The 20,930-nt window shown below is 46.2% G+C and overlaps 9 protein-coding genes across 10 annotated transcripts; 6 read left to right on the top strand and 3 right to left on the bottom strand.

The window, feature by feature from the left end:
* Positions 1-1,298: 1,298 nt before the first annotated feature.
* FOXG_15128 (uncharacterized protein) lies at positions 1,299-2,156 on the bottom strand (the record flags this gene model as incomplete). The annotated part of the gene is made up of 2 exons (XM_018395198.1): positions 1,299-2,092; positions 2,147-2,156. 2 exons carry the CDS (start codon positions 2,154-2,156, stop codon positions 1,299-1,301), a joined length of 804 nt encoding a protein of 267 aa, XP_018255695.1.
* Positions 2,157-2,636: 480 nt separating this feature from the next.
* On the top strand, positions 2,637-4,062 carry FOXG_15127 (uncharacterized protein; the record flags this gene model as incomplete). Its single annotated transcript, XM_018395197.1, has 2 exons — positions 2,637-2,975; positions 3,034-4,062. The coding sequence occupies exons 1-2, from the start codon at positions 2,643-2,645 to the stop codon at positions 4,060-4,062; spliced, it is 1,362 nt and encodes a 453-aa protein (XP_018255694.1). The 5' UTR covers positions 2,637-2,642.
* A 911-nt stretch (positions 4,063-4,973) lies between these two features.
* Positions 4,974-6,623, bottom strand: FOXG_15126 (uncharacterized protein; the record flags this gene model as incomplete). Its single annotated transcript, XM_018395196.1, has 2 exons — positions 4,974-5,507; positions 5,565-6,623. The coding sequence occupies 2 exons, from the start codon at positions 6,621-6,623 to the stop codon at positions 4,974-4,976; spliced, it is 1,593 nt and encodes a 530-aa protein (XP_018255693.1).
* Positions 6,624-7,000: 377 nt separating this feature from the next.
* On the top strand, positions 7,001-7,774 carry FOXG_21997 (3-octaprenyl-4-hydroxybenzoate carboxy-lyase UbiX; the record flags this gene model as incomplete). The annotated part of the gene is made up of 1 exon (XM_018402378.1): positions 7,001-7,774. One exon carries the CDS (start codon positions 7,001-7,003, stop codon positions 7,772-7,774), a length of 774 nt encoding a protein of 257 aa, XP_018255692.1.
* FOXG_15125 (uncharacterized protein) lies at positions 7,412-10,441 on the bottom strand. 2 transcript variants are annotated; one of them, XM_018395195.1, is made up of 3 exons: positions 9,210-10,441; positions 8,901-9,152; positions 7,412-8,813 (listed from the first exon to the last, which is right to left on the bottom strand). In XM_018395195.1, the coding sequence occupies exons 1-3, from the start codon at positions 10,338-10,340 to the stop codon at positions 7,875-7,877; spliced, it is 2,322 nt and encodes a 773-aa protein (XP_018255691.1). In that variant the 5' UTR covers positions 10,341-10,441; the 3' UTR covers positions 7,412-7,874. The 2 variants fall into 2 exon arrangements, with proteins under 2 accessions (XP_018255691.1, XP_018255690.1); XM_018395194.1 differs by having other exon boundaries at positions 8,901-10,441.
* A 202-nt stretch (positions 10,442-10,643) lies between these two features.
* Positions 10,644-12,662, top strand: FOXG_21996 (uncharacterized protein). Its single transcript, XM_018402377.1, has 2 exons — positions 10,644-12,310; positions 12,386-12,662. Exons 1-2 carry the CDS (start codon positions 10,738-10,740, stop codon positions 12,553-12,555), a joined length of 1,743 nt encoding a protein of 580 aa, XP_018255689.1. The 5' UTR covers positions 10,644-10,737; the 3' UTR covers positions 12,556-12,662.
* A 1,943-nt stretch (positions 12,663-14,605) lies between these two features.
* FOXG_15124 (uncharacterized protein) lies at positions 14,606-15,351 on the top strand (the record flags this gene model as incomplete). The annotated part of the gene is made up of 2 exons (XM_018395193.1): positions 14,606-14,671; positions 14,727-15,351. The coding sequence occupies 2 exons, from the start codon at positions 14,606-14,608 to the stop codon at positions 15,069-15,071; spliced, it is 411 nt and encodes a 136-aa protein (XP_018255688.1). The 3' UTR covers positions 15,072-15,351.
* A 125-nt stretch (positions 15,352-15,476) lies between these two features.
* Positions 15,477-17,007, top strand: FOXG_15123 (uncharacterized protein; the record flags this gene model as incomplete). Its single annotated transcript, XM_018395192.1, has 4 exons — positions 15,477-15,512; positions 15,568-16,095; positions 16,152-16,310; positions 16,390-17,007. 4 exons carry the CDS (start codon positions 15,477-15,479, stop codon positions 17,005-17,007), a joined length of 1,341 nt encoding a protein of 446 aa, XP_018255687.1.
* A 724-nt stretch (positions 17,008-17,731) lies between these two features.
* FOXG_15122 (uncharacterized protein) lies at positions 17,732-20,262 on the top strand. Its single transcript, XM_018395191.1, has 7 exons — positions 17,732-18,048; positions 18,097-18,515; positions 18,570-18,593; positions 18,645-18,825; positions 18,877-19,560; positions 19,615-19,845; positions 19,902-20,262. The coding sequence occupies exons 1-7, from the start codon at positions 17,974-17,976 to the stop codon at positions 20,079-20,081; spliced, it is 1,794 nt and encodes a 597-aa protein (XP_018255686.1). The 5' UTR covers positions 17,732-17,973; the 3' UTR covers positions 20,082-20,262.
* The last annotated feature ends 668 nt before the right edge of the window (positions 20,263-20,930 follow it).

The following is a 20,930-nucleotide window of genomic DNA, read 5'->3' as shown; positions in this document are numbered from 1 at the left end:
GCAGCAACTAAAATATATCATAAAGTTACCTTATTGACTGCTGAGAACCAAGAACTTCGACGGCAAATTGAGGCACTAAGCCGACGCCGCAGGGCAAAAAGAACCCGATTACAGAAAGGAGGGGTACTGACAGTAGGGGAAGGTCAGGAACTAATTGATCAGATGGATGTTGATACGCAGGTAGTGGCCGAATCGTCGAGAAGCGGTGGTCGGGGAAGTTCGGCGTGACCGAGGGAAAGGCGCTGTGGAAGATGCGGCAAGACTGGACATAACGCAAGGACCTGTCAGGTAGTGATTGAGGCATCTGGGGAAGAGTATAGGAAGTAATTTTAATTGATTGAATAGTTTGTTATATTTTTATATTGGTTTCTATCTAGAATGTTAAGAAAAGTGCGACGCTCGCTTATCATGTACGTTACCATGTTTCATAATAACGTCTTCTATAAGCCTAAACCACCCACAAACAACAGTGGAATCGTTATATTTAACTCTCTGGTAGTTATGTTTCTAATATAAATGGGTTTTTAGCCCTAGTTATTGCTTTACGAGGTTATAATCCTAGCGATTGTCGATAGGTGACGCATTGCAGTCAGCCCCCAGGGAATTGGCTATTTCTTCCGCAAAAAGCAGTTGCGAAGGAGAACCCTCGTGAAGCTAGGTCAAGAGCAGATTGAGCTATAGTATATTCTTCTAGATTAGATAGTCCTCATGACTTTTGGAAAGTATTACGTTGCGATTGAGTGCCATGTTAGCGACGTAAGGCTAAGCGGTCAACTTTGCAGGTACTTGCGGCACGTTGAAAACTTGTTTTTGGGTTATTTTCAAGCGCTTGGAGTGCAAGATGCATTCTGGTCTCATTTGAAGAGTGTGACGTGCTACGTGTTGGGTCGTTGAGAAGGACCCGGTATCTGATTGAATAAAAATGTTGGAGAATGAGAGACTTTTGGAGCACTTGCTTATCGCACACATTATGTCGCAATGTTATCAATATAAAGAAATAAATAAGGCTCAGGGAGCCCGTGCTAGGCTCGTGAGCTAGTCCGAGCACACGTGATTGGGAATTACAGTGATTCTTATTCATGCTTAACAGAACATCGCTTCTAATTCCCGAACACAGTTAGACTTCTGATGTAGCAAAGTAAGTCGAGCCAACGGGCGTTTGTATCAGCTATATGAACGGTTTGAACTAGGTAAGACAGTTGATGCCGATATCCTCAGCATTGGAGTGCAATAAGTATTGTTATATTCTTGTCCTCCATCATGGCCTCTCATCCGTTTGCCGCCAAGTAACCTATTACCTAGGCAGTGCCTGTCTGAATAGCTGGAACCACTGGGTAGTTCGGGACTGTATGGTCGGCTCCACCCTTTGCCAGAGAAAGGGGGAGCCATATGGTCAAAAGGATACTGGCACGATCAAACTCTACTAACGCTGTAAGCTTCGTTGCCAACACCCGGTCAAAACCAGATTTCTGCTTGACTTGAACCAGATAGTCGTTGAGAGAAACCCCTTCAGCAGGTTTGCGATATGCCAGCTGGACGGCGATCATCTTATCCTCAGGTTGATGCAGCAACCAAACAGCAACTGCCCCCTGGGCTTCTGCAATAGATTTGATTTGAGGATAAACCTCATGCAGATAAGCCTCGATATTATTGGAGGTATAAGACCAGCGCTTGAAGTGTCCAATAGCATGATGCTCGATAGGGGCGAAATTATAAGCACCAATGACTTTCCAAGCAAAGCGCACAGGTGAATCAAACGCCGACTGGCTCCAGAACTTTGTTCCTTCCTCATTAATTGTATACTCATTGGTCGTCCAATGGCTATAGTCGACAGCTTCTTCCCACTTGTCGAATAGATAGGCTCCGCCGGTGAGGAGCTTACCGGTGACTTCATCAAAACGGGTGGGAAGATATTTGAGCTGCATTCCAGGGCGCTCCATCATCTCCAAGCTCTGCGGGTACTGGGAGTTGATGATGTCCGACAGAGACAAGCCGGCCTTGGCGAACGTGATTTCGGAGCTGAAGGCTCCTTTAGCCTTGATTTCGCCAACATTATAGCCGGTGACAGCCTTTGAGGGAATTTGAGAAGCAGCTATCTATAGTTAGCTTGTTTGTGATCGAGGGACACCTTGCTATTCAAACGCACCCATTGTCATAATGAACTTGCAGCAAGTAAATATTATTGGGAAAGTAGGTAGATAGTTTTGGATTTATAAGGATAATGTTGAGTTGAGGTGAGATTAAGAGGTATATGTCGGGCTATGGGATACTATCTATATATCAGTCTGAGCAGCTATGTAGCTCCTAAGATACCAACTATAAAATCAAGAGCAAGAGGTCGATTTGTCAGAGCAATGTAGCATATCTCCTAATTTCCCTCGTAATACGGCATCACATTTGTGCCGAATGTCTAATTTGTTAATAATCGGGCCCGGATCGGTGGGATTTTGGTTCAACACGTTAGAAGAAACCCGAGTGGAGCATGAAGCAATTCCGAACCCGGATTCCGAACCCGGATTCCGAAGCTGGATTCCGGAACCGGCATGAACAAATGTCAGCCTACCTTGTTTCATATAGTGAGGGGCCCATTCCCCGTAGCTCATCTCACTCACGCAACCTTTCGTGCGTTTATTGATCCAAGCATGGCAGAGACGAGCGATTATCAGTCATCGATAAGCACCTTCATTGTCGAAGATGTCAAAATCTTTGACGGTCATAAGTTTATTGCCAATGGCTTTGTCTATGTTCGTGACGGACATATCGCCGATGTTGGCAGCGGCAAGCCAGACAGAATTATCGGACAACATACCTTGAGGATCTCTCGACCACAACATACGCTCATCCCGGGACTGATTGACGCCCATATCCATGCCCTTGCTGGTAACACCAACAGTGTTGAACAGTCGCTTCGCTTTGGAGTCACAACCGTATGCGACATGCATAACGAAGTGGAAGATATCATGCGGCTGAAACAGGTTTGTTTGTCCTTTGACTGGCACAGCGGATGATGTGAAAGACTAAATATGAATGCAGTGGGTCGCCGAGCCGCAAAACAAGGCCAGGTACTCGGATTATAAGTACGCTGGAATCGGAGCGGTTGTCGAAGGAGGATGGCCTATCCCCGTCATGAAGAAGGAACTGGAGTCAGTTCCTCAGGGCGAGAAAGTTCTAGACGCCATCGTCTCGGCCTGGCCCAAAATAAATACAGGTCATGATGCAAAACCATTTGTCCAACAGCAGGTCAATCAGCATGGCGCATCATATATCAAGATGTTTCACGAACTGGGAGACACTCTCGGCATGAAACTACCGTCACCTTCTATAGATGTGCAAAACGCTATAGTAAAAGCCGCTCATGACGCGGGAGTCATTGCTGTTGGTCATGCCCTCAGCTATAGTGGCGCCATGGATCTCCTCGAGGCTGGAGTCGACGGCTTCACGCATATTTTCCTAGACGAACCTCCCAATGACCACTTCATCAAGATTATGAAGTCGCGCAATGTTCACTGCAACCCAACGCTGAGCTTATGTGCATCGCAAACCGCCGAGCGACAGGAATGGCAGCAAACATTCAGAAGAGACCCCTTTGCTCGGAGTATGCTGATTGAGAAAACATTCGAGAAGCCACTTGGACTAGCCAAGGCAGAGCGCCCAAGAGCCGGTGTACAGCACGCGTATGAAACCACGCGAAAGCTGTACCAGGCAGGTATCCCTTTGATAGCAGGCAGTGACTGTGCTGGTCAAGGGTTCGGTGTAGCATATGGTCTTGGCGTACATATTGAGATGTACCTTTTTGCCCATGAGATCGGCATGTCGCCCGAAGATGTCCTCAAATCTGCTACGTCTACTACAGCTGCTCGGTTTGGGTTCGAGGATAGAGGAGAGATTTCGGTTGGAAAGAAGGCAGATTTGGCGCTTGTCAAGGGTGACATTGCTGATGTACTATCTGATCCAAAGAACCGCTGTTTGCCAATCGTGGGTGTTTGGAGAGATGGTGTTCTGGCGTCTATTTATGAGCGGGGTTATCCTGAATTTGTGCAAATATTTGATACGGATATCTGATACGAGTATTCCCCTACGCCAAGGCTTCATTTTGTGAAAGAATTCAATAAATAGTGATTTGTTTCGTCTGCTGATGGACCAATACAGCATTGTGTTGATATTTTCACGACATTACATGCACCTACAGTCAATGGAAGGGACTGCAATCAGCGACCATTGGGTGATGGCACTTGCTATAGCTTCACATGTAAAGCTAGGCACAAATTAAAGAGCCCTTGAGTAACATCATGGATCACAAATATAACCCAATAGCCATACCACTATTTGGTATTCACAATATCATATATAGTCCACTACAATTTTCCATATATCCAGCCCACCGACGACGCAAATGCATATGACTCTAAAAAGTCTTGAAGTTAATATTGGAAACTGTGGTTATTGTAAGAAAATTGTTTTACATTGAAGTATGTGTTTGTGCATCCATTTCAGCAGGATTTGAGTCATCGTCAATCGCCATTCAAACATGTCACGGCCTCATAACTGGTCGAATAACGTTCCTTAACGCGTGACACTAATACTGCCGGTTTGCAATTCTGCATGATGCTTCACACAGCGTTGTGCTTCTGTAAAATTTGCGACATCGGCGCGTTCGTCGGAACTTGAGGCGATGACCAAAAGGCGGCTTAATAAAGCGAAGATACGCATTATTCTTCCCGTCCTCCCCCGATTTTCCTAAGTCATTGAGCCTCAACAAGAGTAGTCCGGAGCTACAGTTACAATAACTGCTGTGTTGCATTCAGACGTTCAGGGTTTCCTATCACGCATATTCAAGAACGCTCTATGGTTTTAGATGTATCTAAGACTGAAGATTTCGGGACCATCGAAATCGAGGCATGACTTGTTATGCAATAAAATAGTAAATCCGAGAGGAGCAAAGAAACCATCTGCCAAATATATGTTCTAATCTACTAAACTGCATCAAAGCCCATTTCCATCCACCTCCCTTCAATCTTCTCCTGAAGCTCTGGCGGATACGAAGATCGAAAATCCACAGATCTAAAAATTCTTCCTCTATCGTATTCCATAACTAAAAGGCAGTTAGATACCATTTTGCCTCCCTTAACAGAACTTCCGCGACCGTATTTCCGATATGGAGTAAGTGGAAGACCCATCACCTCGTCAAACACATATTCGTCAATACCTGGTCGGCAACGGGACGTGTACGCCCATATGACATCTGCCCAGTCATGTATGTCCACGTCGTCCCCGATCAATAAGATGCGATTAATTAGCATGGTTGCCTTAGAATTGAAGGCTATGTTGCCTATAGTTGTGCAGAGTTCATCAGGGTTCGTCTTCATCTCGGCAAGCTTCTTACTGTCAACCTGTAGTATGCACCAAGTTGCAAGGGTCTCCAGGGGGGCGACTGCGTCTTTGATTGGAAGATCATGTTGTTGCAACGTCTCCAGTAACTGGACTGACGCCATGGAAGCCGTTGTGTGCTAGAATAATATAGTCAGTATGCAGCCCTAGAGAAGAACTTGGCTTTGCAAACTTACCGATTCGTCTGTCAGCCGGCCGGGCACAGAAACGGGCAGAATGGCACCATCGCGATAGGTGATAGCATCCACGGTGAAGAGGGGCTGATTGCCAGCTTCACCCTCAAAGTGCATACCAATGTAATCCTCAAATGGGCCTTCAAGAGCCTTGTCCTTGAGAGAAAATGTGCCTTCAAGGATGATCTCGCTATTTGCGGGTACGAGAAGATCACTCAATTCGCATTTCACCATGTCAAGTGGCTTTCCAGCGAGTGAGCTCACGTAATCTCTCTCCGAAACACCAGGGGGTATAGGAATCGATGCAGCAATGGTTGCTGCTGGTGGAGCGCCAAGAGATAAAGCCCAGGGGACCTCATCTTTTCCAAGTTTCAGCCACTGATCCCTGATCATAGAGTTGTGTTGTCCTGGAATGACGAGACATGACAAACGTCTCTTGTCATGGACCATGCCTCGAAAGACAGACCAGTTCGTCCATGATTTATCTGGTGTCTCTAAGATATGTACTCCCCAGGTTTGAAGATATTTGCCGCCATCACCTTGATGCAGCAGCGGAACTGGTAAATTCGTGAGATCTATGTCATCGCCAAAGATTTTATTTTGCTTGCATAGGCCCGTCGAAAGAATATTTGGAGGTAAGGGGTCTCGAGTTGTAGCAAGGCGCATCTTTTCGAGGATATCCTTCCAATTTGAGTCAGGGGGAAGACCGAGGCTACGTGCAATTCGACCGTATCGGAACTTGCTGTCATTTCGAAGGCTGGCAGCGTTTCCAAACATCTTCCACAGGCCATTTCGAGTGCCTTTAACGTTGTGGAAAAGCGGCGCCTTAGCGTTGGTTTCACTAACTCTTCTCACAACCGCCCCAACTTCGAGATTGGGGTCAACTTCCTGATAAATATCGGCAAGATCTCCATCTTTGCGAAGGACCTCCACAAAGCTGCGGAAGTCAAGTTGCGGGTCGCCTTGATTCGAGTTTAGTGATGCTTTGCTAGAATAAAGGCGAACCCTGATTGATGTAGGTTTTAAAGATGACAGAATCTGATGGTGGGTTAATCGGAACATGGTTGTGACAAATTATGGGAGAATACAGTTACACTATCGCTAAAACCATTGGGTATCTTTAAGGCCAGAATCGAACTTAGGGCTCTTTCTTAACAACAGAGGCCTAGTTCACGCATTACGGACCTTGAGGCATAGTTCCGGCGGACCGGAACGGAAAGCAGGAATAGATTACAAGGCATTGCGGGACTCCGGAAACAGAACAGATGGCCACTCCGGGCGGGAAGGATGCTATGTTTCCGTAGAGTTGAAGGGATTGGAATAAAAGGTGTGTTTTCTTTTTGGAATAGTATTACCCGGATAAAGGTTGGTAGTCGAAAGTATATGGAGAGCACTAGATTTTCCTCATTGCCTAACCCCTACACGACATTTTATTTACCATGAAAGAAGTCTCTTCCGCCACACGCCAACTTCTTGGAGTGTCTTCAAAAAGGTTCACGTTCTACCACCCTACTCACTTCATACAAAGACCTTATGTCAGGTTGTTCTCCACAAGCCAATCGTACTTGAGCTGGAGTGGAGCACAAGACCAGGTTCAAGAGAATGCCCTCCCATCTTTGGAATCAACAAGGCCGAGGAGGATCGTTGTCGGAATTACAGGTGCAACAGGTGCCCCGTACGCCATCCGCATCTTAACTCTTCTTCACCACCTAGGTGTGGAGACTCATCTTATCATTAGCAAATGGGCATTAGCCACACTCAAATACGAAACATCCATGAGCGAAGCTGATATTCGAGGCCTTGCGAGTAGATCATACACGGCAAAAGATCTCTCAGCACCAATCGCTTCAGGATCCTTTCAGCATGACGGAATGATGATTGTTCCCTGTAGCATGAAAACTCTTGCTGCAGTACGATCTGGTTACTGCGATGACCTAATATCAAGAGCCGCCGATGTCACACTCAAGGAAGATCGCAAACTACTCCTAGCTATTCGGGAAACACCTTTGAGTTCTATTCATCTTGAGAATATGCTTGCTCTTCGTCGTGCTAACGCCATCATCTTCCCTCCTGTTCCGGCTTTCTATACCAGGCCTGGGGGTATCGACGATATTGTCGATCAAAGTGCTGGAAGGATGTTGGATATGATAGGAATATTCACTGATGGGTTTGAGCGATGGGAGGGGTTCAAGAAAGCTCAGACTGAGATGTAGCCGGGATATGAGCAAGATGTCGGCTGAAATATTTCATAAGCTGATATGAGCTTCAAGCATCCCGAAATCAAATCATATTACTTTCATTTATAAGCTTTACTTATTGAAAAAGAAAACTGTGTGAATTAGCAGGCCACCCTCTTAATACCCATGGCGGAGTATCTTGCGGACCATGATCACCTTCCATCGGCAACTCGAAGCCGAAGTTCGCGCCGAAGGAGTTCATTTCGGCCTCGAAAGTACGATCTGTCATAGGGACAAAGGCCTCTTCTCGAGGCTCATTGTTAAGACCAATGTCTTGTGATGTCGCAGAGGGACCTGTAAATGTGGTGCTGCTTTGGAATGCAACGATTGTAGACGGAATCGCTTCCTCAGAGGCTTCTCTCTGTGCTTTACCATACGTTTCCATAGCGTGGCAAAGTTCTCGAATCCTTTTCCCTAAATCTTTTGCGGCCGTGGACACATCTCCGTACTTCTGTGATAGATTGCGTGCTCGTACAAAGCATTCACGGATTTGGTCGTCATATCCTGGGGTCAAATACGGTAACATGGTTGAGCGATGCTTCTCAATGTAGCCCACCACTAGAAACATCAGAGCACAAATGGACGCGAGGATGTGCTGGTAGTACGGTCGCTGGTTACGGTACATGTCCGTGACATTGTCCACTTTGAATAGTGACCCTGTGACCCTGACTGCTAATTCCATGGCCTGTGGAAGGTATAGTTTGCTCTTCTCGATATCCGACGTTGGAAAGAAATAAGGACGTAGCAGAAGGCTCTTTATCGACGCAGCTCGGTAGATCAGCAATAAGAGCCATGACGGAGGTAAGTTTGATGGTTCATCAAACCAAACCTCCATGTCAGAAAGGTCTTTGTCCCCGACGCACTTTTTCTGCCACTGTTGAATCTGGAAAACCAATAGTTCCATCACATCATCATCGATACGAGTATTTCCCCTGGCCGCGATGGATATAGGTTCGTCAAATCTGTCGCTGATGTGAATGAGCATGTACATAGCCTTTGCATATGGCATATCGTCCTATAGCATTCCAAGTTAGCGGATAAGCTCAGTGTATTTCATTGATGTTTCTAGGGATGTTGCGAAAAGCAAAACTAGGTGACTCACTATGAATGTAGGCGTGAGACTGAACGCGGCGTTGGGGAAGTTTGCGGGCAAGCCAGTCATAGCGCTCCATTGACGATCGAGTATAATTACGGAGCACATGATAGCAGAAGCCTCTCTACGTTGAGAATCGGTCTTGAGAATGTGATTCAACATGTCGCTATTGTGGAAGCCAAGTTCCATCAACATACGTCCAGCAATGCCACATAACCTTAATGCAAGCCTTGAGAGGTCGTGGGAGAAATAATAGTAGCCCTTGATCAGATATGTTAGCATGCTCTGATAGGGAATTAGCTGACTGGGTTTGTTTACCAGTAGTAAGGCGATGGTGACTTGTTTGATACTAGTTGTAGAAGATGTAATTGCGGCATTGGCTGAGGGCATAAAGTTAGAATGAAGGACGGATGCCATCGTTGCAAGTAAAGTGTCTTTTGAGACTTGTGCTACTACAGCCAGCATAAGTACCAAGATGATCAGGTCATCATCGTCAGGTTGGTTGCTCTCTCCACCCAAAGATTGGTTCGTATCACTGGAATAGCATGATTCCAGTTGCCTTCTAACTCTGTCAATGTTGACAAATGGGTGCAGTTCTCCTATGACTCTGTGATATGTATCTGCAGCATCTTTGGCTTCCTGTAGCGATAACCATGACCGGAATTGCAATAGCTGATAGCGGTCAAAATGACGCCTGGACGGCCAATGTGGTATGGGCGGCAATACAGCATCGTTACCATTTACACTTGGTAGCATGGGTTGGTGCGATGATGATGCGAGATAACCCAGTTGTCGCAAAGTGATTTGTACCAGGTTCATGCTGTAGTCTGGACTTGTAGGACCATAAAAGTAATGACTAGCATAGCTTGGAGTGGTATCTGTTTGAGTGGCATGCGGCCGTCTGTTTGACAAACTTGTGTGGTCACCAGGTGCATGCAATGTGTGGGGTGAAGCAACTGAACCTAGGCTGTGGGTCCCATTACTTTGCGCTTCAACCATGGCCTTGACTTGTTGCAACTCGGTGCGAAGACTTGCAACAAGACTTGTAAGGTCACTGTCATTGCCGCTTCCGCATCCATTACTAGGTACATCTGGTGCCCCTGAACTATTTGGTAGAATGGCTGGAGACGGCGGACCATTGGCTGCGGCTGGTGTCAGCGGCGGCGAAAGGCTTCGATTAGACTCGTCGCTTTGGAACGCTGATGGTTGTGCCGGAGCTCTAGTAACGCTCGCTGTAGCTGTAACTGTTTCTATACCTGGAGAAACAGTTTCTTCATCGTAGAGGCATGTCCGACCCCGGTTTTCGCAGTAGTCGCATGGCTGCCGGCCGTCGCATTTGCCTTTCCGTCGTCGGCAAGCGATACATGCACGAGCAGCATACGGAGCTCGTCGTTTGCTGGTAACAGTGGGTAACGAGTTCCCTGTTCTTTTAGTGGCGCGTGAAATCATTCTGTTGCTTGGTAGGGAATGGTCAAAAGTAGAAACAGGGAAGGCGGAAAGGGAAGACGGAAAGAGAAGACGGAAAGGAAATGACTGAAAGGGAGTAGAATATGAGACTGTTCCAAAGTTTTAAATTAGTTCCGGTAAAATCGCTATTCCGAAAACCGGAACTTAAACTAGCGCTAACAAAGAAGTATGTAAAGCTAATAACGCCGGCGAATGCGGCATTAGCTGCGGCATAATTAACCCCGCATAAGCCGATGTCTGGGAAGACCGCCCCGCTGCCAAATCTGCCAAGTATTTAACCACGATCAATTGGTGAACCGCCAGATAGAAATTCCTGTCAACATATCGCTAGTACGACACTTTCCTTACATTTGGCGTGTTCTCTCTATCTCTCTGAATTATGTTTAATTTTGCCTGTTTTATAGCATGGCTGCTCCTGGTCTTTGCAGTTGACGCCAAGTCGCCGTCAACTTCCTCGTTAGGACCCCGAGGCCCTCCAACTGTGACCATCAAGAATGGCACCTTGAGTGGCATTTTTAATAGCCACTACGACCAGGAGTTCTTTCTCGGTATACCCTATGCGGCGCCGCCTGTAAATGACCTCCGTCTGCGCAAACCCCAGCCTGCACAACCTTGGGCCGGCATTCGGAAGTCAGAGTCATATGGAGCGCGCTGCCTTAGAAACGATATTCGACTGGCTGGATTTAGTCAAAACGTCACAGACCCGGTCAGCGAAGATTGTCTCCACATCAACATTATACGGCCAGCAACCCAGCGTTCACCACTTCCCGTGCTCGTATGGATACATGGGGGGGCATTCCAGGAGGGCAGCGCCAGCGACGGCAGGACCAATGGAACCTTTCTCGTGCAGACATCCGTGGAGATGGGAACACCAATCATTTTCGTCAGCTTCAATTATCGTCTCGGTGCTTTTGGCTTTCTGGGTGGCCTGGAAATAGAGGCGGCTGGCGTATCTAATATTGCCCTTTACGACCAACGGCAGGCTCTCCATTGGATTCAAGAAAACATCGGATATTTTGGCGGAGATGCATCACAGGTTACGATAATGGGCCAGTCAGCTGGTGCTATGTCAGTCGGATTTCATCTCCTCGCCTTCGGAGGCCGAAACGATGGTCTCTTCAATGCCGCAATCGCACAAAGTGGAGGTCCCTATACGGTACCCGTTCTCAGCCGTGAGATATCGGATCGAGAAGCCGATTTCAATATGGTACTGAACAAAACTGGTTGTTCAGACTCTAAAGACTCACTGAATTGTCTACGCGCAGCTCCCGCTGAGTTATTGCAACAAGCTGGTTCTCTCTTGACACCTTCATTTGTTGTTGATGGCGGAATAATTACAGCACCTAGCGAAGAGCTCTTACACTCGGGCCGCTTTGCTAAAGTACCTTTACTCATTGGTTCGACGAGGAATGAGGGAACATCTCTACTGCAGCAAATATTGGGTACGACGGGCTCATTTGAGACTGAGGAGCACTTCAAATCGTTCATCAAGACTTCTTGGATAAGAGGCCCAATTAATGATACAGTCGCCCAACATTGGGCGCAACTGTACGCTCAGGAAATCAATACTCCTTCGACAGCTGGTCTAGGTACTGTGAAGCCGAACCCCGGTCCAAAGTACGGCAACTATTATGGCCAGGCAACGTTGTGGCTGGGTGACATGACATTCACTGCTGGAAGGCGTTTTGCAACCCAAGCATGGGCTAGAGAAAACGTGCCGAGCTATAGTTTCTTATTCGACGGTGTACCAGCAAACATGGATCCAGATACGCTTGGAGCTGCCCACTTTTCAGATGTGGCATATACGTTTAGGGACACGGAAGGCTTTGGCTGGGAGATAAACCCTTTCCCAGCCGAGCCTAACCTGAAGGAGAAACATGTCAAACTCGCCGAACTCATGAGCCGAATGTGGATCAGCTTTGCAACCAAGCGGAACCCGAACTTCCACAATGGTCAGTTACGTGTTACCTTATGGACCACCTTCAGACACCTCCTTTCCTTGAAACTAACTTATAATGTGTTTTTAGTATCCGATTTTCATACGACTTGGCCAACATATACTAATAAACGCCTCGTTAATATGGTTTTTGAGACTACTCAAAGCCATTTACAGGCTGATGACTGGCGAGCCGAAGCAATCAGCATGATGTCTCTTGTGCCGGGTACTCATCCAACGAGAGGTAATAACAATTGTTAGGGCTGTTATTGCGTTAACTACATATTAAAATAGAAATCTAAAGTAGACTAACTTACCCTTTATGTGTCATCTTAATTAATTAATATCTAATAAAGTACACTATCAGCAGGTTAATCAAAAATCTCTCACTCTCTCCCCTCTCTTTCGCCACACATGTCGCAACCACCAAGCATGTCACAGATAAATCAAGAGGCAAATATCATTCTTGTTCTTCAAGTCCTTTGAAAAGACCCAGTTTTGGGTCTTCGTTGTGCCGCAAGGACCTACAGGACGCCGTACAGTTCGCTCTGGCGCCGATACCGCGGCATCCCTGCTCGGTGCGATGTCACTCCGGAATTACGTAGATTATCCGATCTAGAAGAACAGAGTATTGTTCAATTCAATCTAGACCTTGGCTCGCGAGGTTTCCCCCTTGAGACTGCGTGATGTAGAAGAAATAGCTTACTGAGTGCTGGCCGGTCGCGATGCGTCACCTGTTGGCAAGTGCTAGACACGTGGATTCATTAATTACCACTCAGAACTTAGAACGCACTTTAATTGTAGATACGACTATCGGAGAGCTAAACGTAAAGGTCTGACCATTATCTGCAATTAGTTCTTACTTATAGAGAATATAATTGCAAAGTATGGTATTAGCTCTGCCATTACGAAACCTCTGATAGATCGATATCCTAACCTTAGTCAGAGGGGGCGTGAGATGACATAAAGCCCCTCGCGAGAAAAAAGGGGGCGGGAGGCATGCTTCATTAATACAATCATTATCTTTGTTCTCCACATCGGATTGATCCCTATTAGCTTTATCGAATGTGCCTACATTATGCATGCTAGGACTGATCAAAGAATCAAGTCAACAATTAATAACATCACAACATTCTGCTCCACATCTTAATACACTCACCCCATCGTATAGCTGCCTATCCAACAGGTAATGTGTACAGTTTGCTAGTGGAGTGGAGAAAAACAATCCTTGATATAGCCCAGTGTCTCCGGCGGTTAATGAGGTTTACGAATACCGAGATGTCAACAAAATCAGCATATATGGGGCCTATTATTAAGAGGGTAGACATTCGGCACAAATGTGATGCCGACCTGCGAGGCAAATTGGGAGAAGTGCTCCATTGGTCTGACGAATCGGGCTCTCCCTTTCAATTTTCACAGCCAGTGTGTCTTGTGGCTCTTTGTATTACTCCTAGAACCTCTCTTACAAAATATATAAAGGGAAATCAACATATTATCACATTCTAATAGTAAATGAATGTCTTGATACTGTTTGCCGTAGCCTAGCTAATGTAAGTATACAAAGCTTTTATTGTATTGTAGTAGAGCTAGATGCCATCTAATTGCTATATCCATTGCCTGGAAAGCCTGCAATGGCTTAGAATTGTTATCAAGAGGGGAATCCTTCAGCCTTATACCTATCGTCAAGACGCGGGCCCTTGCACAACTATTTATGTCGTCTCGGTGTGACAGTTTAAAAACAAAAGAGAATGGGGTGGACACATACTGATTAATATTGCTTGCAGGTACCGGACACAGAATCAAGCTAGTTTAGCGAAGTACGCCTGCCTCTAAACTCTGTTGAACGCGTAGTGTTCAAGTCCTGACTTGATTTGGAAAAGCACGACTGCTTGAGAAGAAGTCCAATACGGCATAAAAACGATCTGAATATAGAGTTCATGCTATAGGTTTTATTAGTAAGGGTATATATGTCGGGATCGACCAATTCATTACCAATACTTGACAAACTCGAGGGCGGAAATACACAAGCCATCGTTACATCATCCAATGGGAGGCCGCCCTCGCTATAGGTGACTGATTAAGTTTAGTGCATTATCCCACTTAGTCGCGATCAGACAGTACCTAACCCTTATCGGTATTAGGAGGCTGGTATACATGCTACTCCCGATGTCTACGAGGCATTCATTATAAAGGCATCGCGTTATCCAGCCCATTCCAATTGATCAATGTCTAACCAAGAAATCATATCAGACTTCTCCCATTCTTAAGCATAAGCTCATCTGCAGAATTACCCTTTCCTGTGCTTATTACCATGTCTTCTGGTCATTGTCTTTGTGGTGGAGTCAAAGTCGAGGTCTCGGGTGACCCTGTCGCCGTTGTATGAACTTTCCTAACCCTCACTTTCCTTTTGCCGTTACTAATGTATAAGCAAGGTCTTGTGCCATTGTTTGGATTGCCGCAAAACATCTGGTAGCACTCATGGCCTCAATTGGGTTGTCCCTGGTGATCTGGTTCAACTTGAGGGACCGTCGAAGACGTTCACAAAGCTGAGCAAGGCTGGCAACCCTGTTACGAATACATTCTGCCCTACCTGCGGTACTACAGTGTTTCGTGATGGCCCTGCTGCTCCTGGTATCAAATTTGTCAAGGCGGGTATCTTTGATGATCCCGAGCTCTTGGCTACCATCAAGCCTCAAGGAGAGATCTTCGTGTCTCGACGCCCGGTCTGGATGTCCCCCATTGAAGGTGCTTCTCAGAAGAAGGAAATGATGGAGTGAAATGCAAGGTGGAATGCGCTCACCCCTTCTGTCTTCGCCCCGCCCATACATTTTGCGTTGAAATGCAGGATATAAGTTGAGATACTGGGATACCGGGAGGCGCGCCGGGTTTGTGCAGTTGTGTATATTGTAGTCAACGGTGTTGGACAATCACGGCTTAGCGTGGCAATTATGGCACGGGGTATTACCAAAATAAAATGTGGAGATTGGCACGGGATGATGAGTACGGTGGCGTTTCACTATGAGGCATAACTAATCCCGATCGGTATCCTAATGTCCGTTTCACAAATTGAGTTTACCAACATTTCGTTCGTATAAAGCCCCTCCCCGTTCGACCACCGCCTCTCAGGTTATGGTAATTCATGTATTCAAGCCTTGAGCATGGTTAATCTCGGACGACCAGCAATGGGCTGTTTCAGCTGCAAAGACAGCCGTGTCAAGGTGAGGCGGCGCTTCATGCGATAGCGACACATAATCTCTCACACCACGTATGCAGTGCGATCTCGAAAAACCATCATGTGGGCGATGTAAGCGTCTCACTCATGTATGCCCTGGTTATCCGGATACCTGGAGCTTGATACACAGACAACAAAACGAGCAGGTTTCTCGCAAGGTACAATTGAGAGTGAATCGTCAGCAACGCCTGAGACAAAACAACACAGATACACCGCCCTTGACGGCATCGGCCATTCACGCCTCGCCCGTCTCAGTTTCCAGGGATATTGATCAGAACGTCCAAATTTACGCCGTTCATCGGATGTACTATGATTTGTGCTTCGACGCCAGCGTGGGCGTGTTCGTAGCCCTTCCCTTCATAGCTGTCAATACTTCTGTATCGCCTTTCATGCATGCTCTCCAAGCCGCAGCTCTAGCCCACTCGTCTGCAAATCTTAACCAATATGGACTTCTACCCAAATTGGAATATTGCGCCGCAGTTTCTGCATTGAAGAGAGATATCGCCGAGCCGGCTCAATTACAGAATGACGCCATCTTGATGTCCATTTTCCTTCTAGGCCTCTTCGAAGTCAGTTCTCTGACCCTCATCGTTCTCAATGTTCATTTATATGCTAACTAACGAAGGTCATCGTTCAACAACGGTCGGAAAGAAAGGTAGAGACAGATGGGTTAAAATGCCACCCACACGCTACAGGTGCACTCGCGCTTATTCGATACCGAACTCGGCAAAAACTAGACAGCTCTATAGACATAAGTGTCTTCCAATTCTATAGGCATGTTCGTGTAAGTCAATCTTTCCATGATATTGCAAAGTCTCCAACTCTAGCTGACGTTGATATCTTTCGTCTTTTGCCTGGTGCAGCTACTCGATATTTTCCTCCTAGGTACCGACCCGAGCTCACTGAAGACCGACTTTGTAAGCCCTTGGACCAATTGGGCCCAATTTCGTACAATCGAGCCGCTTATACAAGATTGTGTCGAGCTGACCGGAAAAGTTCGCATTTTGACATCTACACTTTGCTCAAACCTCTCTTCAGCAAATATGGCTACACTTATCGACGAAATCATTCAGACAATTGCAAACCTTGGGCATGCCGCATCCCTTGTCGCCCAATGTCCGCGTTCTGCTACCCACCCCGGGTACTTCAATGGATTACTAAGTCCAGATAATGAGACGAGCGTTGCAATAGCTAAGAGTCTGTACCTGACGATGCGCTTGCACATGACCGAAATGCTTTTATCTCTGCTAGAAGATGTCGGGGCCCCAGTGGAAAATGTGTTGAAAGCGACCGTAGTGGACGAGCTTTGCGAGATTATACGCAAGGTTATTGATGGCAACTTGAAGTGTGCGCAAGGGGGACCTGGTATGGCTGCTAGATTATTGCTTATGTCATGGCCCATGCTTGCCGTTCTCCAATCCCGTCTTCCCAGCTTGGAAACAAGGTCTTGGGTTCAGAGTTTACTCGATAGGAGAAGATAAATACCAAGTAGATTATTTATTTTACTTCCGGCCCCGACGTCTCAGGCATATACAGCAGTTTTTAAAAAACAATTTAAGTCTGCCCATTTTTACCAAGAAAATTACGGATTTTTTGATTGGGATCTGCAAGCATCCTCTTTGTTGGGCCAAGCTCTTGTCAGCTAGCCCTCTCGGTTCACGAAAGTTGGACTTGTCCTTCTCTGGCCATCTTATACCGAAATCATATGAAGATTGCCTATGCAAGCCTGCTTGCTTACCGCTTTAATATAAGCATTCTACTACAAACCCACGCCTTTACTGCTTCAATCATTCTTCCAGGACCAATGCATCGAAGGGACTGAAGGTCCTTAGTCTGATTATCTGATACCACAACATTAGACCCCTGGTAAGGGCAGCAGCCGTGTGGCATTTGGGAGCCTACCAGTTTGCACGGATGAAAAGGATGTAGTTTCACGAAAATAATGCTATATCCCGTGTTAGAACATACTGTTTCGAAATTGAACGCTTTATGCATGTACGAGTTACTATCGTTACGTGCGGCCGCCTATACGCGTATTAGTAATATTGAGTGAACAAGTAACGTGTTAGCGCAGTTTTGCCCTGTAGCAAACGAAAAACAGGTTTCCGGAAGTCCCGGAGTCCACTAAATTCCGGGGCCTACGGGACTTGCAGCTTATATTTGTCGCTGCCGACGGGCTGTGTTGATTATCCTTGCCTTATTTATCGTGTATCATAAGCGAATGCTCCACCCAAGTGAGTGCTCAACTTATTCTTCGTGGATATTTCCGTATTCGACCTGATTTTTCGCTATTGTATTTCTGCGTAATTGGTGTCATTACGTCAGTGCCCACCTTTTGTATAAGTTCAGTCTCTTGTAAATAAAACAGAGACCTTACAATCGAGAATTGATCTTCTAGTCTTCATCCTACTACCCTACAGGTGACATTCTGAGAAGACTCGAATACCATGCACCCATCATATTCGCTTGCTATTGCAGGCTTCTTCCTTTCAAGTGCACTTGCCAAAGACCAATGTCGATGCGTAAGTCTACTATGGCCGTCCTAATTAGGTTGCTAACGACATCTTCAGACTACTGACGATTCCTGCTGGCCATCGACCAAAACCTGGACCGCTCTGAACTCCACCATTGGCGGCCACCTGATTCGCTATACACCTCCAGGCGCTGTTTGCTACAAATCTCATCCCAACTACGACGCCGAGGCTTGCGATTCCGTCATCAAGCAGTGGCCAGAGTCAAAGTTTCACTCTAGCGATCCGGCGAGCCTTCACAGCGAGTGGTCGAATGCTGGTTGTATTCCGGTCTACAAGAACGGAACTAGTATCTACGACGACCCCGAGGCGGGCGAGCGAGGATGCTCAAACGACGTGCTTCCTCCTTATGTCGTGAACGCTACTACCACGGATCATGTTGTAGAAGCGCTGAGGTTCGCCGCGGTGAAGAACATCAGATTGGTCATCAAGAACACGGGACATGCTGGCGATGGAAGGTAAAGAATTTGAGTTGACACTTTGTGTAGAGAATACTTGCTAACAACGCACAGGAACTTAGGGTCAAGCAGTCTGTCGTACGTGTAGCCAGAACTAAATATTCCGAGCTGATGCTGACTTTTTGCCAGGATCTGGACTCACAACTTGAAGGGCATTGAACTGATTGAGAACTTCAACTCTACCTGTCCCAATTCGAAGGACACCCCAAGCCCACGCATGGCTGCCACTGTTGGCGCTGGCGTTCAGGATGGGGAAATGGTCGAAACATTGGCTGCCAGGAATGCTCTGGCTGTTAGCGGTACCAGTAACGTAAGTTTTCCCATTCCTAGTGAAGTTTTCATGGTGACTGACTCGTTATAGGACGTTGGAGTCGCCGGTTGGTCTACTGGAGGTGGTCACGGATTCGCTACGGGCCACTACGGACAGGGTGCAGACAACATCCTAGAGGCAGAGATTGTTACTCCATCTGGAAAAGTCGTGATTGCCAATGAATGTCAAAATGAGGACCTCTACTGGGCCATCCGCGGTGGTGGTGGTGGCACCTTTGGTGTCATCACAAGTCTCACCGTCAAAGCTTATCCTGCACCTCAAATGGTCATGGTAGCATTCGATACCAGTATCAAGAATCACACCTCGGAAGACGAGTGGTACCAGTTCATCGCAGATGCCCATGCTCTGTTCCCCGCCATGCAGGATGCAGGTATCCACGGCTACTACACGGTTGAAGGACCTCCTTCGGCCGAAGCTCTCACCTTCAGCGGCTCATTGATGATGTTTGAAGCGTCCAACAAAACCTACGAAGATGCCATCCGACCATTTGCAAAGCTGTTAAGATCTTCCAACGCAACAGTCGCCTGGTCCTTGAACAGGCTTCCTGTGAACAACTGGCAAGGTTTGCTCAAGATTTTGCCTGATATTGGATCTGTCAGCGCAGGCCATAGTATTAGAACATCCCGCCTAATCTCACGACGTGCCGTCATAGAAAAAACTGACAAGTTCGCCGCCGTGTACAAGAAGATTGGCCCTACCAAGAAAGCACCATCGGTATGGATGGAGGATAAACTGCATTCTCTAAGCTCTCTCACTAATAGTGTTCAGAACGGCCTGCCAAATCTCTCAATGTCCGGTACTCTCACAATCAGCCCCAAATCTGTCAACAACTCTCTTCATCCTTCCTGGCGCAACGCAACTGTCCATCTCATCACCGGTCAAGCTTGGACGGACTCAACGAACGAAACCGAGATCCGAAGCATGATCCACGATATGACATACCGCAAGCTTGGATTGCTGAGAGACCTCGACCCTGTTCAAGGTGCCTATCTCAACGAGGCAAGACATCAATCCTTTATTGAAGCATAGGGACTCTACTAACGCATGAAAACAAGGCAAGCTCGATCGAACCGGACTGGCAATCGTCATTTTGGGGACCAAACTACGCCCGCCTTCGCGAAATCAAGGAAAAATATGATCCTGATGGTCTTTTGTGGTGCCCTCGGTGTGTTGGAAGTGAGGATTGGGTGCAGCGACACGATGGTAAGCTTTGCCGAGCATTCGCCCCGTGGTAAATGTTTTACCATCCGGCGGCTTCCAAAGCCTTTTTGGGAACCTTATTTTCCATTCTGTATGGCCGTTATAATGGCCATTTCTTTTGAATCTTCGCTTCACTTTGTAATAGCAGATAGGCACATAGATACAGATAACATATCAGCATTAAACTTCTAGTTGCACCTCCTGATACATGGCGGTGGCCAAAATCTGAGTATAGGCCTACCCATGCAGTACCACCTAAAGGTAAGCAAAAAAATATTTCCTTATATAAAATGCCTAATTTCATTTACACAATACTTTATTAAAAGAAAAGGTATTTTTATAAGAGAATGCCTATTATCTTAGTAATTACATAGAATTAAATATTATAATATTACTTCTTTAGTGATATATATGGTATAGTTATATAGCACTAATATAAAATATCTGAAATGCCCCCCCTTATTAACCAGCCTCCCTAAAGCTTTATTAAGAATTTTTGCTTTCCTATCTTTCCTTTATTACTTCTAATATGCCTCAATAATCTTATATATAGGAGGATATTATCTAGGTTATATTAGATGTTATAGATAAAGGTCTTTCCTAGAACTAGGCTGCCTAAAAAAATATTATGCCTTAAACTACTCTCATCTAACAGGTTGAGAGGTCTACTGCTAAAATCTAAGATTACCTAACCTACTTAGCTTTTATTTAAGTTGTAGAAGTCTAGATTAGTTACCTGGATGTTTTAATAAGAGGCCTTAGGCTATGCTCCTTCCTATAGTTAAGTTTGTGCCACTGTTACTGCCCCCTTAAGATAGTAAGGCCAGGAAAGGCATATTAGTATATATTAATTAGCCAAGTTTATTAAATACTATCCTAATATC

This window comes from Fusarium oxysporum, chromosome 1 (assembly GCF_000149955.1).
Source record: "Fusarium oxysporum f. sp. lycopersici 4287 chromosome 1, whole genome shotgun sequence".
NCBI classification, from domain to species: domain Eukaryota; kingdom Fungi; phylum Ascomycota; class Sordariomycetes; order Hypocreales; family Nectriaceae; genus Fusarium; species Fusarium oxysporum.
Note: the sequence above shows the minus strand (reverse complement) of the source record. Positions and strands in the feature narration are given on the sequence as shown.

Excerpts from the sequence above, each read along its gene's own strand:
- FOXG_15125 (XM_018395194.1), bottom strand. The coding sequence starts at position 10,340 with ATGATTTCACGCGCCACTAAAAGAACAGGGAACTCGTTACCCACTGTT. Across the intron at positions 8,814-8,900 it reads GTCTCACGCCTACATTCATA|GACGATATGCCATATGCAAA; the intron begins GTGAGTCACCTA and ends GGAATGCTATAG.
- FOXG_21996 (XM_018402377.1), top strand. The coding sequence starts at position 10,738 with ATGTTTAATTTTGCCTGTTTTATAGCATGGCTGCTCCTGGTCTTTGCA. Across the intron at positions 12,311-12,385 it reads GAACCCGAACTTCCACAATG|TATCCGATTTTCATACGACT; the intron begins GTCAGTTACGTG and ends ATGTGTTTTTAG.
- FOXG_15122 (XM_018395191.1), top strand. The coding sequence starts at position 17,974 with ATGCACCCATCATATTCGCTTGCTATTGCAGGCTTCTTCCTTTCAAGT. Across the intron at positions 18,049-18,096 it reads CCAAAGACCAATGTCGATGC|ACTACTGACGATTCCTGCTG; the intron begins GTAAGTCTACTA and ends CGACATCTTCAG. Across the intron at positions 18,516-18,569 it reads GGACATGCTGGCGATGGAAG|GAACTTAGGGTCAAGCAGTC; the intron begins GTAAAGAATTTG and ends AACAACGCACAG.